The following is a 17817-nucleotide window of genomic DNA, read 5'->3' on the forward strand; positions in this document are numbered from 1 at the left end:
TAGAGACAGATTATTGATATCTGATAGAGACAACTAGCCCCAGATTCCTTATTTTACAGTTCTCCCCAGGCATCAGACTGGATCTGGAATATTTTCCTCAGAAGTACCTCTGCGCATCAGTAGAGGACATTAAGGGCCTGATTACAACTTTGGTGGAGGTGTTAATCTGTCCCAAAAGTGACGGTAAAGTGACGGATATACCACCAGCCGTATTACGAGTTCCATAGGATATAATGGACTCGTAATACGGCTGGTGGTATATCCGTCACTTTACTGTCACTTTTGGGACGGATTAACACCTCCTCAAAAGTTGTAATCAGGCCCTAAGTAACTATGCAGCAACATCATCCCCAGACATGACGTCAGCGGAGTACATACATTCCCTCCTTTGGCGCGCTGACGTCAGTTTCTTCTTTTCCATGCAGCAAATCGGATCCAGTGTATTGATTACATCTGGCCCTTTAGGCCTTTTCTACCCGACATTGGGTATTGGGTATTACTTTCTTTCAAAATAGTGTATATGCCTTCTGGGTTTAAGCCCTGTTGTAGGAAACTGGCACTTGTTGCAGTATCCCCCACCCCCACTTTTTTTTTGCCTGATATTGATGCTGACTTGACTGAGAGTGTTGTGGGATCCTGCTAACCAGGCCCCAGCACCAGTGTTCCTTCCCTACAAATATACCATTGTTTCCACAATTGGCACACAGATAAGTCCTTTGTAAAAGGTACCAGTGGTACCAAGGGCCCTGTGACCAGGGAGGGTCCCTAAGGGCTGCAGCATGTGTTGTGCCACCCTAAGGGTTCCCTCACCTAACACATGCACACTGCCATTGCAGATTGTGAGTGTTGGTGGGTAGAAAAAGGCAAAGTCGACATGGCATCCCCCTCATGGTGCCATGCTCACAAAATACTGCCTGTAGCATAGGTAAGTCACCCCTTTAGCAGGCCTTACAGCCCTAAGGCAGGGTGAACTATACCACAGGTGAGGGCATAGCTGCATGAGCAATATGCCCCTACAGTGTCTAAGTCCATTCTGAGACATTGTTAGTGCAGTGTGGCCATATTAGGTATATGGTCTGGGAGTTTGACTTTTTGAACTCCACAGCTCCATAATGGCTTCACTGAATACTGGGAAGTTTGGTATCAAACTTCTCGGCACATTAAACCCCCACTGATGCCAATGTGGGATTTATTACAAAATGCACACAGAGGGCATCTTAGAGATGCCCCCTGTATTTTACCCAATCCTCTAGTGTAGGACAGACTGGTCTATGCCAGCCTGCCACTAGCAAGTGAGTTTCTGACCCCATGGGGTGATGGCCTTTGTGCCCTCTGAGGCCAGAAACAAAGCCTGCTCTGGGTAGAGGTGCTTTACACCTCTACCCTGCAGGAACTGTAACACCTGGCGGTGAGCCTCAAAGGCTCAGGCCTCGTGTTACAGTGCCCCAGGGCACTCCAGCTAGTGGAGATGCCTGCCCCCGAGACAAGGCCACACTTTTGGTGGCAGGTCCGGTGCGAAACTTAGGAAAAACAAGGAGGAGTGACCACTTCAGCTAGGACCACCCCTAAGGCGTCAATAGCTGAAGTGACACTCTCCTACCAGCTGTCTCCTGCTTCAGAGAACCTGCAAAAGACCGGTAAAGCGTCCAGTGGGACCAGCGACCTCTGTCCAACTGCCCTACACACAAAAGGACCAAGAACTCCAGAGGACAGCGGCTCTGTCTAGGAAAACCTACAACCAAGAACTCCCACCTAACTCCGGATGCGTGAGTCCTGACCCCTGTGCACCTGACGCCCACAGCCTGTGTTCAGGTGGTCTAACCAGCAATAGAGGGTCCCCAGGCGATTGTGAGCAAGTGCCCAGCCTGGGTTGACCTTTCCACTCCTCCACGACGACGCCTGTAGAGGGAATCCCGAGGACCCCCCTGACAGTGAAGCTCCGGACAAAGATATACAACACCTAGAGACATACTGCACCCACAGCCCCGAGGCCTCTACGTTCAGCAGAGGGCCCTCCTCCCTGTCTGACTGGTGGTGTGCCCAAGACACCCTTCTGGACCTCGCCTGCAGCCTCTGAGTGACCCCCGGGGTCTCCTCATAGACGTGCATTGGAAACCCAACGTTCTGTTTGCACCCTGCACCCAGCCCCTGAGAGTGTGTGTTTGGTGCCTACTTGCAGCCCCTCTAGTGCTCTTCTAATCCCCCCTGGTCTGCCCTCCGAACCGCGGATAGTGACCTGCTGGCAGGCCTGATTTCGAGTAGGCCCTCCCTCCACAGGACTCCACAGTAAATTTGCTCAACTTTCCCCTCTGCACCCGGCCGGCCCGTGTTGCTGGTGGTGGGTGTTTGGGGTTAACTTGAACCCCAGCCAATGGACTTCCTGAAACCTAGAGACTGAAACTGTAAGTGTTGTACTTACCTGTAAACCAATCTAACTTTTCTTCCCCCCAGGAACTGTTTCCGAAAATTTGACTGTGTCCATTTTTAAAACAGATTATTGTCAATATTTAAAAAAAGTAATACTTACCTATTTCAAACAAAGTACTGTTGATACCTGTGTGAAATATGAAAGTTTTAAGGTACTTACCTGCAACTTGAATATTGTGGTTCTAAAAAATAAATTAAGAAAATATATTTTTGCTATATGAAAACCATTGGTCTGGAGTTAAGTCATTGAGTGTGTGCTTCTTTTATTGTCTGTAGGTGTACAACAAATGCTTTGCACTACCCCCTGATAAGCCTAACTGCTCGACCACAACCACAGAGCATTATTATTGTCTACTTTAGCCTCTGTTAAGCCTCTGGGGAACCCCTGGACTCTGTGCACACTATGGCCCTCGTAATGTCATTGATGGTAAAAAACCACCTACCGCCGTGGCGACGGCCCCCAAAAGTCAGTCGCCGTGGCTACCGGCCGTCCGCCGTATTATGACCACAGACAGATTTCCGTCAGAAGGATGGCGGAAATCCGGCTGTGGCCATGCCGGTGGATGACAGTAAGGTGGCGCTGCTGCAACCAGCAGCACCATGCCAGTAGACCGCCGCCAGCCATATTATGACCCATAATACGGCCTGGCGGTGTCCCGCAGCAGCGCCCCGTCGCGTCTCCTGCCAGAGGACCCCCTAAACACAGGTAAGTGGGTGCTCCGATGGGGTAGGGGGGTGGGGGGTGTTGTGTGTATGTGTGGGGGTGTGTGTGTGTTAATGTTTGTGCGTGCGTGTATGCAGGTGTGTGTTGCATGTTGAATGTGTGTGCATGTATGGAGGTGTGAGTGCGCGTATGTTGTATTCTGAGAATACGGTCTGCATGTATGTATGAATGTGTGTGCGGATGTGTGTGTGAATGGATGTATGCATGCGTGGATGCATGTGGGAATGGGTGTGTGTATGCGTGTGTGCGTGTGTGAAGGGGCGTGAATGTAGGGGGGGTTTGAAGAGGAAGGGGGTTAGGGGAAGTCTGGGGAGGGGGTGGGAGTGGGGAAAACCTCTATCAGTGACAGGGAAGGGATTCTGTGGCGGTAAGGGCGGTAGGCGGGGGTCATAATCCCACAGGCTGTACAGTGCCGGCTGCCGGCCTGGAGATTGATATCTCTAGCCCGGCGGCAGTTACCACCGTGGCGGTCGGTGTGATACATTGGCAGTTTAGCTTCAGCCAAACCACCAATGTCATATTATGGTGGAAAGTACCACCAGCCTGTTGGCAGCACTTTCCACCACATTACCGCCGACCGCCAGGGTCATAATGAGGGCCTATATCTCAATTTGATATAGTATATACAGAGCCATCTTCCTACGCCTGTGGATCCTGTTCTCGGCAGATGTCGGCCACGGATCCTCATTTCGTCTGTTTGTGGTGTCTGGCGTCTCATCATGACACTGCCGACTACAACGGCTGCCACCATTTGAAGCCAACGTCTTTGAGGGAGCATTGCACGAAGCTCCTTGTGGCGCGAGTGGACAAGTCTTCTTTGCGTCAGTGTCGCAGTCCGTCTTCATCTTCACGGTCCCGGGAGCGCTCTAGGAGTCGTTCTTGGATGGTTCAGTCGACCTCGGTTGGACCCTTGGAATCTCCAAGTAAGTCTTCACAAGTGCGTGTTTGCTCTTCAGCTTCTCCGCCTCTGCGTTCTCCTCCACTGGAGTCTGCGCCAGTGTTGACCCCCTCCCTTCCTCCGTATCCCGGCGCCAGGGTGACTATGGACCAAATGCGACATTATTATACATCCCTCCATTCTATCTTGGTCCTTCACCTTCCTCTGGTGCACCTTTGGGCCCTATAGAGGTGGTGAGTGTTTTGGTGAGGTCTTCACTGTCGGTTTCCACCTCAGTGCCTGCTCACACTTTCGAATCCAACTCCGGAGTCGGATCGGCGTTGGTGCATATCCTTGTACGACCTCTTTCTCCATCTCCTTCACCTGATCCTCTTGTCCCAATGCCTTCACAGCGCGTTAGACCAGTTGACTCCTCTTGACGCACCTATATTGATATCTTTGGAGTCGGACAGCGCTGCTTCTGAGGAAGCTTCCCCCACTCGGCATCAGTCGACATTGCCACCTGCGCTGGGAGTGGCGCCAGGGATTTTACATGAGGCTTCTGTGCTGGGTTCACTTTCTGAACATCTTGCACATCCTCATGTACCCCTTATGGGGCCCATTCCAGGTTCATCCTCGGAGTGGGTATTTGATTTGGGAACTGTTAGAGGTCTACACTCCTCCCCAACGTCTAGCCTGTTCTTGTCCCCTGGATTGGTGACAGAGACCAGCACTGCATTCGCAGATGTTTTGGGGCAGGTGGCTGATGTTTGGACTTTGCATCTTACTATGGTGCAATTGTCTACTGATCCATTATTATCTTTTAATCTGGATCAATCAGACGCCGAACCAGTTCAGCCTTTTTGGGAGGCTCTCTACGACATACTTGTAGGTGTCTGGAGTCAACCTGTCTCTGGTCCTATTTCACATAGTCATTAGCCGGCACAGGAAGACCCCTTGTGCCTTCAACCCCCACCCTACTCCTCGGGGTTTGTAACTCAAACTGCTTTAGGCATTCCTTCTCTGGAGCAGGTTCCACCTACTCCGCCGCACAGGGATTATAGGGAGCTGCATGCTGCCGGCAGGTGTATTTTCACCTCTTCTAGTGCCACTCTTCTTTCCACCAACACTTTCTGTGTGTTGGCCCACTTTTCCCATGCTTTTTGGGACTCTGTGGAACTTTTACTACCATTGCTTACTGACGATGTTCGTCCTGCTCTGACGGCTTTAATAACAGTCATGACAAACAAGCTGCCTTGCAGTCCAATCTGGTTAGGATTCTGATTCCATTGGACGGATCATGGCTGCTTCTGTTGCCATACATTGGAGAGCTTGGTTGGCATCTTCCAACTTCTTCTCTCCAATGCGAGATGCTCCACTTGATATGCCATTTGATGGCAAGTCGCTTTTTGGGGCGCACTCAGATTCTGTCTTCTGTCGTTTCTGTGATTCCCATGGTGGGGGCTAGTGTCCTTCCTCTTCTAGCACACATGATCATATGTTGCAACTGTATGTGAACTGTCAAGTTCCTCTCAGGTGTGGGTCCTGTTACAAACTCGACCCTTCTCTGTGGCTTGTTCTTGCACTTGTTACGTTTGTTGGGTAGCTTCAGACTTGTATTCTTGGTAGCGCTTTTGTTATCCATGTTGGATCTTTTTGTGCTTCCTTTGGAGCGCACAGCGCTATTTCTATGCTGCCACTCCTTTCAGCGGAGCAGTGGTTCTAGGGCATATCTAGGGGCATATTTATACTCTCTTTGCGCCGGATTTACACCATTTTCTTTACGCAAGTCTGGCACAAACTTAACTCCATATTTGTATTTTGACGCTAGACCCGTCTAGCGTTAAAATATTGGAGTTAACGTCCTTTTTGTGACTGCAGAAAACGACCTTGCATCAACAAGATGTAAGGTAGGCATTCCCGGGCAAAAAATGACTCAAAGGCCTTTGCGCCTTATTTATCCTCCCGTGCAAAAATCACACACGGTAGGAGGAGGGCCTTAAATATTGCCGCTAAGCCTGCTTAGCACCATTATTTAACACCTGGGTCAGGGCAGGCATTAGAGGACCTCTGGGGCATTTTCCATGGTCAGAGGCCATGGAAACAGCCCACAGGTGCCCTTCCCTGCACCCAGGGACACCCCCACCCACACCTAGATGACACCTAAGGATGAGGGGACCCATCCCAGGTAAGTCCAGGTAATTTATTATTTTGTTTTTTTAAAGTGCCATGGGGGGGGCCTACATGGCACTGTGCCCAATGGCCATGCCCAGGGGACATGTGCCCCCTGGGCATGGTCATTGGGCAGGGTGCATGGCTTTACTAAGACAGGAGTCATGTCCATGGGGGTTCTGCATCAAAAACTTACGCTAGTCAGGTTAGAGTCATTTTTCTGACTCTAACCTGACTAGCGCCATTCTTTGACGCACAACCTCCTGCTTCCTCTACGTCTCCCCCACACGGTTAGAGTCATTTATTTTGACGCTAATGGGGCCTTACCACTGGCTAGCGTCGTTCCTTAAATATGACACCCAGCTGGCATCCAGGAATGACGCTAGCTGCCGGTACACTTTTTGGCGCAAACCTGCGCTAAAGCAGGTTTGCATCAAAAAGTATAAATCAGGGACCTAGTGCCTTGGCTGGAGCAGCCTCTTCTATACAGGGGGTTGATTCCACAGCCGTAACAGTATGGTTCCACCATTTTTATCACTATGTTTTCTTTGAGAGTTTCAACTCTCCCTGCCGCTTACATTTGGCAGGACATCACCATGATTGGTAGTGTCTCTACTTCTGAGGCGAGCAGAGTGCCCCCTTATCATTTTGCCAGTTTCCTGGTGGATCTTCAGCCTCTGCTTGATGTTTTCATTCCACGGTTCATGGTTTTCTTTCTGTTGTACATTCTGCTAACATTGCCTCTCCTTTGGTTTACCCTAGGCATTTTGCCTTTCATCTCTGTTGTTAAGAGATTGGGTTCGACATTCGCTCTTTGAGGTTTTGATAGTAGATGCTATTTTACACATTTCTCTTGTTTTATTTGCCATGTGGACATATATTGTTATACTCCTCTGGGAGCCAATTCTTGCCTACTTTTGGTAGAGTCTTTCACCTCTGGTGTCCCTTCCTATTGTTCTGTCTTCTAGGAAGGTTTATTTCCCCATTTTTCCAATGGGTTCTATTTTTTAATGCTTTTCCTCTGCTAAGGGCTCATATTTGTGCTTGTTGCAAGTTCCACTCCCTGTATTTTAGGGTGTTCTTGCTTCTCTCGTAACAACTGTGAATCAAATTTCTTCTAGAGCCATTACGCCCCAGCTCAATGATTGTGCTTTCTTCCTTTAAAGGCACTGGCTTCCCCTTCCCAGGGGTTCCGTGCTTACCTAAAATTAAAATATATATATATATATTACTATAATGGGGGTACTTCCCTCTATTTAAAATTGTTTTTCTTGCAAGCTTGCTCATTCCTCAGCTGGGTCCTCCCCGTGGTGATGTTCACAGGTTCTTGCTTTATTTTCCACAGGATGTTGTGGGTTCTTTTTTTGTACTCCCTCTTCTTGAGGCAGTGCGGTTCCTCTTTGTGGCCTGTACGGGGGCTGTTCCAAACCCCCCAACATCAATAGGAGGAGTATGGTGCTACTTCCGATACTGGCTTCTGCAAGATTTTCCAACTTGCTCGGTGCCGGTTTTGTTCATCGCCTTCCTTGATCATGGTGATGGCCTGCGAGGTGTAATATATTTAGTTTCCTGTTGTCAGTATTCCTTTCATTGTTTTGGTATTTTGCTGACAACAAATAGTTTGGTCCCCTTCTATGCATGCCTTTAGGGTTCCTTCCCTAGTGTTTCTTTTCTACTTGGTCATTGATAATTTGCATTGATTCTGTCACATCCCTCCCGGACACTCTATCCTTCTGCCTCCAGGATGCTTCTGTGTTTTTTCTTACAGCTGGTGTTGTTGACACCTTGCATGTTTCCTATCTTTCTTTCTTGGCATGGGCCATGGTTGTCTTTCAACATCTTTTTATGTTCTTCAGGACCTGGTCACAGACCCTCCCTCTTTTCAGACTTTTGTCTCTTCACAGATCTCCTATTCCATGTTCTTCCTACCCTCATATTTCTTTCGGGGTGCCATGATTAGGTTACTTTGTGGTTTCAAGGAGCTCTAGCTTAGTGATTAGGTCCCTGCCTTTGTCTGCCACTGCCTTTGTTGCAGCAAGCGACCCCTCTACAGGGGCTCAAATCTTGCCAACGCTCTTAGATATTAGCAGGCTCCTTCCATTATTATATGTGCTTTCTGTTGCAAAGTTCTTTGGCTGCCTTGGTACGCGGTTGATAATTCTGTCTCCGGTTCCCCTGTCAGATCGTTTTCTGGCATTCATTTTTGCTCTGGGTTCACAAAGGAATGTCAGCTTATTTTACCTTGTTGTTCCAGTTCTACTTCAGAGCTCTCTCTTTCCCCTTCTATCATACCCTGCCTGGTGTATCTCTGTACACTTTGCACTTGTGCAAGGCCTTGCTGATCTTTCCCACTTTGTTGTCCAATTCTGGCTTGGAGCTCTTTTTCCGCTCCTTCTGAGCGTACCATCCAGTCTATCTGTACTCTTTCTGTTCTCTTCTCTAACTGGAGTACTCTCTCATTCTGATTGTGAGATTGTTGTATGTCACGGTTATGCTAGTCTTTCTACTTTGACTCTTTTACACGTTTTATATCACATGTGTGTGTCTTTTCTGGTGACCCTTACCAGGGTTCCATTTCATGATCCTGCAGTTTTTTTTGCAGTTTTCGCTCCCCTATAGGGGTGGTTGCTACCTGGTCTTTCGTGGGGGCTTTTCCTTACCAGCCATGACTTAGCTTTTCCCCAGTGGATATGCAGTTAATTTTTTCATCTGAGTCACTTATGTTATTCTCTCGCCCACTCTGTCTCGAGCCAGGGTATTCCTCTGTGTTACCGGGTTGTTCTTTGCAAAACTAGTGTGATCCGTTCACATCCCTCCGCCTGGGGTTGGGATTGCCTTGGTATATAATTCTAAAATAAGGAATCTGCAGCTAGTTGTCTCTATCAGATGGTCAAGTTACTTACCTTCGGTAGCACCTTATGTGGTAGAGACACAAACCAGCCACAGATTCCTTATGGACCCACCCCGCTTGTGAACTGTGTACTCTTCAGTCTCGCTTAGGGTGATTTTGGGTGTTTTGTAGTTCTGCTACATCTCAAGACATGTCTTTTCATTTCTGGTTGGCATATACACTTTTGCACTGTTTTTCTATTCCATTGCCAGTTTCTCTGAGGCTCAGTCACAGAAGAAACTGATGTCAGTGCGTCAAAGGAGGGAATATATGGACTCCGCTGACGTCATGTCTGGGGATGAGGTTGCTGCAGAGTCACTCGATGCCCTCGACCGATATGAAGAGGTACTGCTGAGGAAAAATGTCTATGTACAGTCTGACACCTGGGGAGAATTCTAGGAGCATATTTATACTCTGTTTGCGCCGAATGTGCGTCGTTTTTTTCAACGCAAATTCGGCGCAAAACTAACGCCATATTTATACTTTGGCGTTAGACGCGTCTAGCGCCAAAGTATGGGCAAATAGCGTCATTTTTTTGCGTGAACGCCTTCCTTGCGTTAATGAGATGCAAGGAAGGCGTTCCCGTCTAAAAAAATGACGGTGACGCAAATGCGTCGTATTTATACTCCCGGGCAAAAATCACGCCCGGGAGTGGTCGGGTCAAAAAACCCCGCATTTGCGCCACTTTTTAACGCAGTTTAGCGTCAAAAAATTTCGCGCCGGCTAACGTCATTCTGAAGCGCCATGCGGGCGCCGTATTTATTGAATGGCATTAGCCGGCGCAAGCAGACCGGCGCTGCCTGGTGTGCGTGGAAAAAAACCACGTACACCAGGCAGCGCCGGCGTTGGGAAAAGTGGCGCTAGGGCGTCTTAAAAATGGTGCAAGTCAGGTTGACGCAAAAAATCGCCTCCACCCGATTTGCGCCATTTTTAACGACGCCCAGACGCCATTTACATGACTCCTGTCTTAGTAAAGACAGGAGTCATGCCCCCTTGCCCAATGGCCATGCCCAGGGGACTTATGTCCCCTGGGCATGGTCATTGGGCATAGTGGCATGTAGGGGGGCACAAATAAGGCCCCCCTATGCCACCCAAAAAAAAAAAAATAATAATAATTTATACTTACCTGAACTTACCTGAATGTCCCTGGGATGGGTCCCTCCATCCTTGGGGGTCCTCCTGGGGTGGGCAAGGGTGGCAGGGGGGGTCCCTGGGGGCAGGGGAGGGCACCTGTGGGCTCATTTTGAGCCCACAGGCCCCTTAACGCCTACCCTGACCCAGGCGTTAAAAAGTGGCGCAAATGTGGGGTTTTTTGACCCGACCACTCCCGGGCGTGATTTTTGCCCGGGAGTATAAATACGACGCATTTGCGTCGCCGTCATTTTTTTAGACGGGAACGCCTTCCTTGCATCTCATTAACGCAAGGAAGGCATTCACGCAAAAAAATGACGCTATTTGCCCATACTTTGGCGCTAGACGCGTCTAACGCCAAAGTATAAATATGGCGTTAGTTTTGCGCCGAATTTGCGTCGAAAAAAACGACGCACATTCGGCGCAAACGGAGTATAAATATGCCCCTTGTTGTTTAACCAGTGATAGAATTCCATCAGTGTTTCAGGGGACCCTTGCCAGATAAAGACAATATCATCTATATGCCTGTGCCATGATCTTATTTGTTCTTTGTATCTGTTGTTTGCACTATAAATCCATAGTTTTTCTAAATAGGCTGCATAGATATTCGCTTTTTCTGGGGCAAAAGCACACCCCATTGCTACTCCTTTTATTTGTAAAAAGTGTTCTTGTTTGAATGAAAAAAAAGTATTTTTGAGGTATATTGATGCTAAGTCTATCAGAACATCAGTTGGCACCTGGTGGGGAACGGTCCTTTTGTTCAAATATCTTGCATGACTGCCATTGCTTCATCTCCTGTGGAATGTTCGTGTATAATGACTCTATGTCTAGAGTGACCAAAATTTCTTCTGAAGAGTCAAATGGTTGTTTTTCAAATTTAGCAATAAAATCCATAGAGTCCTTGATGTACCTTTTGGTTTCGACCACAAATGGCTTCAGGAAAAAAACTATTTATCTGGCCAGAAGCTCAAAAATAGAGCCACTCCCAGATACAATTGAGCAGTTGAAGCACTTGAAGTGGATGGTAACCCAGTCGCAAACGGGAAGGGGTCCCAATGGGACCCCTTCCCCTTTGTGACTGGAAAAAAAATAAAAAATCAGAGCAGGCAGTGGTCCAATGGACCACTACCTGCCCTGAAAAAATCCGAAACGAAAGGTTTCGTTTTTTTTTTCAAACTGCAGCTCGTTTTCCTTTAAGGAAAACGGGATGCACTTAGAAAAAAAAAACTGCTTTATTAAAAAGCAGTCACGGACATGGTGGTCTCCTGTCTCCAGCAGGCCACCATCCCCGTGAGTGCCCATACTCGCAATGGGGTCGCAAACTGCGACCCACCTCATTAATATTAATGAGGTGGGTCTTTGCGACCCCATTGCGAGTTGCAGAAGGTGTCTGAGACACCTTTCTGCATACCAAATTGCGACTTGCAATTTGCGAGTCGCAGGGACTCGCAAATTGCAAGTCGCAATTTGGATTTTTGCTACATCTGGCCCTAAGTGTATTCCCTCATGTGTGCAAGCCACGCGTACCATGTATCTAATAACTGCCACTGGGTATGCCACCTGTGGAACTCCGCAGCAACCCTAACTGTTAGGGGGTCCAGTAGTAGTGGACCAATCCATATCTGGGTCCGCTACAGTATTAAAATCCCCTCCCAAGAAAAACGGCACAACCGCGGCCTGCTCCAGCATCAGGGTCAGCGAGTCATAGAACAGCATGTTGCTAGTGTTCGGACTTATATGCTGCCCAACCCAAGCTCCATTTCACTAAGCCATCCCATACTGACAACATACCTCCCCTCTTTGTCTAGGTGAGGGAACAGAGCTTCAGGTGGCATCTCCGGCCTGATCCATACCATTGCACCAAGAGCAAAGGAAGAGTAGGTTGTAGCATACATCCGGCCTCTCCATCTCTGCCCCAGCACATCTGCCTCCTTGGTCGCCATATAGGTCTCCTGCAGGAGATTGCATCCGCCCCCCCTACATTGTATGTATGATAGGACTGTGCGCCTCTTTGCAACCGATCCCATGCCTCTCACATTCTAGCTAATAAAAGTATATGAGACATACACTGTGAGTTCCTTCCCAAGCAAGAAGTTAGTCAGGGGTAACTTGCAGTACTGCTTTCCAGCAGCCTCCCACCCCCCCAGTACTTTTCACATCTCCCAAATATTTGCGGAGTCTGTGACAGAGCACAGTAGGAGAACGTCCACATAAGCCCCATGTAGCCCATCTGTCATCCAGCAACAGCAAATCTCTGCAGCTGCTACTAAGGAGGGTCCCTCCAGTAAACTTGGCAATTGATGTGTGCACCCTTCTCAGGTCAACCTCAAAGTACGGTGCCTTAAAGAACGCACACTGAGCCTGGAGTAATCACCGGCGGGTTGATTTTAGACTCCCTCTCCTCCTCTGATAGTGTGCATGGAGAGCTCAACGCCATGAAGCCCCTATCTGTGTTTGTGTGCCTAAGGGCAGCAAAAGCACTAGCAGTCTCAAGGGCATCCAGGTATCCCTGCGTCATCTATGCCTCTAATGGTCTACTCACCCGACGTTGATTGCGGCATCTGAATCTCTTCCTCTGAGGCTACAGAGTGCCGGTCTAGGGGGATCCATCCGCATCCACTCCGTGAGTTTTTAGCCACTCCCACACCACTGTTTGAGTATCAAAAAAGAGCACGTTGTCATCCACTAGCAAAATGAGATCGGTAGTGCAGCAGTCATGTTACAACTGGGCGTGGCAGGCCCCCTGGGGATGGAGGCCGTCCAGGCACCCAATGCACGCTCTCTGGGCAAAGAATGCTGACAAGCCCTGAGGGGCCACCACGGAATCTATCTAGGACTCCAGGAAACCAACCATGTCCTGACTCTCCACCTTTCCTGGTAGGCCCACTATCCTCATCTTGTTTCATCAGCTGCGACCTTCCACATCTTTCACTCAAGAGTGTCCACCCTCTTCCAAAGGTCTCTCACCACAGCCTCCAGATTGTCCAAGCATGAGGGGACCACTGTCACTAGTGTCTCAGCTACTGTCACTCTGGCGCTCAGCTCGCAGTAGTCATCACGTAGGATTACCTGATCCACCAAAAGGGTCACAATCTTATTTCTTAGGTAGTCTCTAGACGTATTGATGGCTTCAAGGATCTGGGTCAGCGTGGTTTGTGGTGGTGCCCCAGGGGCGGTGTTCCAGCAACCTCTGGCACCTTACCCGGTGGTCCCTCTTGTGATGACGTAGAGACCAGGCTAGATCTGGTGCCCATTGTGGACTCATGCAGCCGTCTGGTGTGCCCCATCCTGCCTGCACCAACTCCTCCAAGGTCAGTGCCCTTCTCCCAGGGCAGGTTGAGGCTCCTCACTCACCAGACCAGCACAGAGGTGTTGTACCCACCTCCATCAATTACGGACCCCAGCTACCGGTGTACCCCAGCACACAATTCAATCTGGGCAATGAGGTTCTCATCCTGTCTCAGGCTCACCTGCTCCCTTGAGGTCCCATGCCATGACTAGTCATTTCGGTAGGGCCCCCTGGCCTCAGGCTCCTCACTATGCCAGTCTCCAGTACAGAGCCACTTCCCCTGACTGTGTAAGACGCTCCCCTCCAGAAGCAGCACAGGATTTGTAGAGGTGGGATTGGTTGCCTCACGGATCTACCTACAGTCCTCGGTCTAATGGTCTGTCTCCTGGACACCAAGGCTCCCAACACCCCTCCAGTACCTACTTATTCGAAGGCCCAGAGGGGGCCAGTTCATCAAGTAGCTTCTGCTGTTCATGGAGAGGTCATATTTTCCTCTATAGGGCGCCCCTCCACCTTCAGCCCACAGCCATCCATCCATAGGTGGCTCCATGCAGGCTGCCTTTGCCTCTTCAGGGCCGCTGCTCATGAGCGTATTCAGGCCCCAGTGCACCTCCAGTTAATCGCCTCTTCCGGTGCCTCCTGTTCACCAAGGGAACTCCGCTGCTCCTTGTTGGGCCCAGTGAGCCCTCTTTGGGTCACCCACTCTCCAGCCAGGACCGGCAACGAGGTGCTGATCACCACCAGGCTCCACCACTCTGCTCAATGCCCACCGCTGCAATCTTGGAACCTCATATCCCCAAGCGTGGGTGCCTTCTGGCCCAATACCAGCGCTCCCCCTTTTTTGGGGTAGTTTAGCGGGCTCTGCTGCCTGAGGGAGGTGTCAGGGTCTCCCAGTCTCCTTGCACTCTCCCGTCAAGTCCTCTGATGTCCACAATGCTTCAAGATTCAAACTGGCCGGTGAGGAGTGGTTCTAGGGTGCAGCTATCTTGAGTGGCCGCTAGCCAAGCCTCCCCCAACCAAGTTTGGTGTCTCTGGAATCCTAATTTAAAATCCTAATTTAAGAGTGAACTTCTGGAAATGCCTCTTTTAGAAAGTTGGCATTTTCCTTCCTTAGCGTAGCTGACAGATTGGCTTTGTGTATTCCTCCTAGACAGCCACACACAATAGACAACGTAGGTATGCCTGGGTAGGCGATTGCAGGCAAAATGGAAGGGGTGAACAGGGCACCGTCCCTATTTCACCTGAATAGGCTGTGGAATGCCTCCACAGATAAGGCGGCATACTCCCTGTAGTTAGTCTGAAGCTAGGATAGGGAAGGCAGGATGCCTGGGCACTACGAGTGGAAACCTCTAGAACCTTTTTCCCCACTTCAAATGCACAAACGGGCATAAGTACTGGACACTAACACTTCAGTACACTTCAGGACTTGTGGATACTCTGCCAGGAAGAAGGACTGCTGTGCTGGTGAAGGACTGTTACTCTGCTGATGGACTAAAGCCTTGCTGTGCTGCTGCTTTGCTGACCTGCAGTCTGCTGCCCTCCTGCCTTGGTGAGAAGTGCTAGACATACATCTCTACAACCCAGAACCCCAGAGTGACTTCAAGGGCTACTTGGCTAGCCTCCTGTCCTGAACCCATGATTGCTAACCGGGCAATTATAGCCAGCCTGCACTCCATCTCGGTCGACTTGAACTTGTGACTTTGTCCTGATCCGGTGCAACCATATATCCACAGTTGGCGCTTTATGCCGTTTGTTGCTATTTTTACTAAAACCTTTCAAATTAAATATGTCCGACCTACTGATCGGATGTTTGTCATTTTGGTCTTGTTTTATTCATTAAAATGTAGTCTATTATTTCCAACTCTGTTGTGGGCTCCTTTGTGGATTAGTTTCACTGTGTTACTGTTGGAAGTGTTGCACAAATACTTTATACATTGCTCATGAATTAAGCCTCATTGATCTTTGCCAAGATACCTGAGGGTTGAACACTGGTTAATTCAGGGTTTGCTTGTGACTTCACCCTCAGGAGAATTACGGTTGCTGCTTGAGAAGGGTTCCCTCCCCCTTCAACTGGTAACACAATTTCTTACATTGTTTGTTCTGTGATTGTTTTATTTCTCTGCTTTATTTATGTGCTTACCTCTAAGAGTCATTGCAAATAAAGCAGAACTGAGGTCACCAGTGCCAGACGATGCCTAGGTAGGGCCCACAACTGATGACGCAATGAGTAGAAAAAAATATCGATCCAGCTTAAAGACAGAAAAGGGTTCATGATGAAAAATCTACAGGAAGTCCCTTAACCATAGAGAATGTTACCGAATGGACGGACCTTGCACCCTCCTTAGTTACGTTCTTAGCCTGTGTTGTCATTTACCTGAGAAATTAAAATAGTTTGATGTTTCTGTGCGTGTGTGTGTGTGTGCATGTGCGGTTATTTCAAAGTTATGCATTGTTTGATCGATATCTTACAGTACTTTCTTTGGGATTTTACAGGGCCCAGTGTTCTTTCTGGAAGATGGGAAATCGGCCATCTCACTGAACGATGCTTTGATGTGGGCAAAAGTTAATCCTTTCTCACCTTTAGGAACAGGAATACGCCTCAATCCTTTCTGACGACTAGCTAATACTAAAAGATATGCTCGCCAGGACAATGGATTACAAGGACATGAGGCTGTAATTTCAGGCAAAGATATAAAGGCATTTCACCAACATACCAGCCACCACAGTCAATATTTTGCTGTTCTAATGATCATGTCCTTTCCGAATATTTTTTATATGTCATAAGAAGGAACATATCACTGTTTGGTAATCCAGAGAATGTATTTCACATTCAGAACAATTTACAGCCATGATCGATAGAAATACGCTAACTAGTATAGTATAAATTCACAGACTCCCCACACATCTTTCTTTTGAACCAATTGCAGCTATGGTCAAATTCTACACAACTGTTCGTGTTCTGAACTAGGATATTGCATCCATATTTTCCATATTTCTACATGTGACTCAAAGGCAAGTACCCATGCAATGTATAGAGCCATTCAATTCGAACCACGACCAGTTCATTGCTTTTGCCCGTTATAATATGTTATTGACTCCATAAAGCAACCTGTACATCAATAAGGCTACAAGGATAGTCGAAAGGATAGCTAATATATTTAACGTTGTAAATGTCAGGGCAGCAAAGAGGTACACTGTAATTTAACTGTTAAATTTGTATGTATTTAGACATGTGCTTTGTATATTTGGTTCTGTTTTCTCTTTAACTTAATATGCTTTGCAAAAAGAATTAACTTTTAAGTAAAATAGTGTAAGTTAATAATAAATATTATTAAAACGGATGTGTACTTTGGTCATTGATGTGATTCATATTTGACAACCATTTAGTAAGCTTTCCACATTTGCAATATATGACTCAATACAAGCATAGCTATTTTATTTATTCATCATTAGGAGGTACCCATAGGTTTGCCTCATTCGTGATCATTCTTACAATCAATATTCCTCAAAAACATATTGTTAGTCTTCGTCAATGCAGCATGGTACTTTGTTTTACCTACTAAAGCAGTGTTTCTTAACCTATTTACTGGTGTAGACACCCACTTAATCATTACTGGCATCCAGGGCCCTTCATTGACTCATTTATGGAATCCAGGGACACCGATCTAAGCAATTTTGATGATTTGAACTGCAAAATAATACACACAAACGCAGAAACACAAATTCATCAAACCAATACACAAATTATGAAATATGTATTTTAAACCACAATGAAATACAACAAAATCAAAATTGGAATTTTTATGGGAAGGTTGGAGCTTTTCTAAATTCAATTGAGGCTACCCATCGTCCACACCACATTGCGTTTGATGCATTTTCGGTGCTCCCACAATCAATCTAAGGATACTAACTTATTTTGTAGGCACCAATTTAAAATTCCAGCACATTTACAGAATGATTTAAAATTTTCCATGTTATATATATATATTTTTATATATATATATACATACATATATACACACACACACACACACACTTTATTAGTCAGTTATTATTATTTTAAATTTTTAAGCAGTCGTGGATCCCCCAGGAATCCCAGGACCACAAGTTAAGAACCGCTGTGCTAAAGGAAATAGAATGGTGATCCTTTGAGCCACAGATCTTCACTAAATTATTTAGTAAAGATTGTGCTCACATATTTCGGGAATTTGTATAAGTCTCTCTTGCCCACCAGAGAAAAAAGATATATGCATACAAAATGGTCTAATTGCTACAATATGTGTTTCAAATTCATAGTAAGACAGAGA

General features: G+C 47.5%; 1 protein-coding gene across 2 annotated transcripts in view; it reads left to right on the top strand.

Moving 5' to 3' along the window:
• The window catches only part of WDR17 (WD repeat domain 17), an 811699-nt gene extending 794843 nt beyond the window's left edge, over positions 1-16856 (top strand). The window contains exon 29 of one of the 2 annotated variants that reach the window (XM_069244628.1): positions 16004-16856. In XM_069244628.1, the coding sequence (XP_069100729.1) occupies positions 16004-16123 (120 nt within the window). In that variant the 3' untranslated portion in view covers positions 16124-16856. The remainder of the gene's footprint in view (positions 1-16003) is intronic. The other variant, XM_069244620.1, reaches the window with a different exon arrangement.
• The last annotated feature ends 961 nt before the right edge of the window (positions 16857-17817 follow it).

The sequence above is a fragment of the Pleurodeles waltl genome, chromosome 1_2 (assembly GCF_031143425.1).
Source record: "Pleurodeles waltl isolate 20211129_DDA chromosome 1_2, aPleWal1.hap1.20221129, whole genome shotgun sequence".
Lineage (NCBI taxonomy): Eukaryota > Metazoa > Chordata > Amphibia > Caudata > Salamandridae > Pleurodeles > Pleurodeles waltl.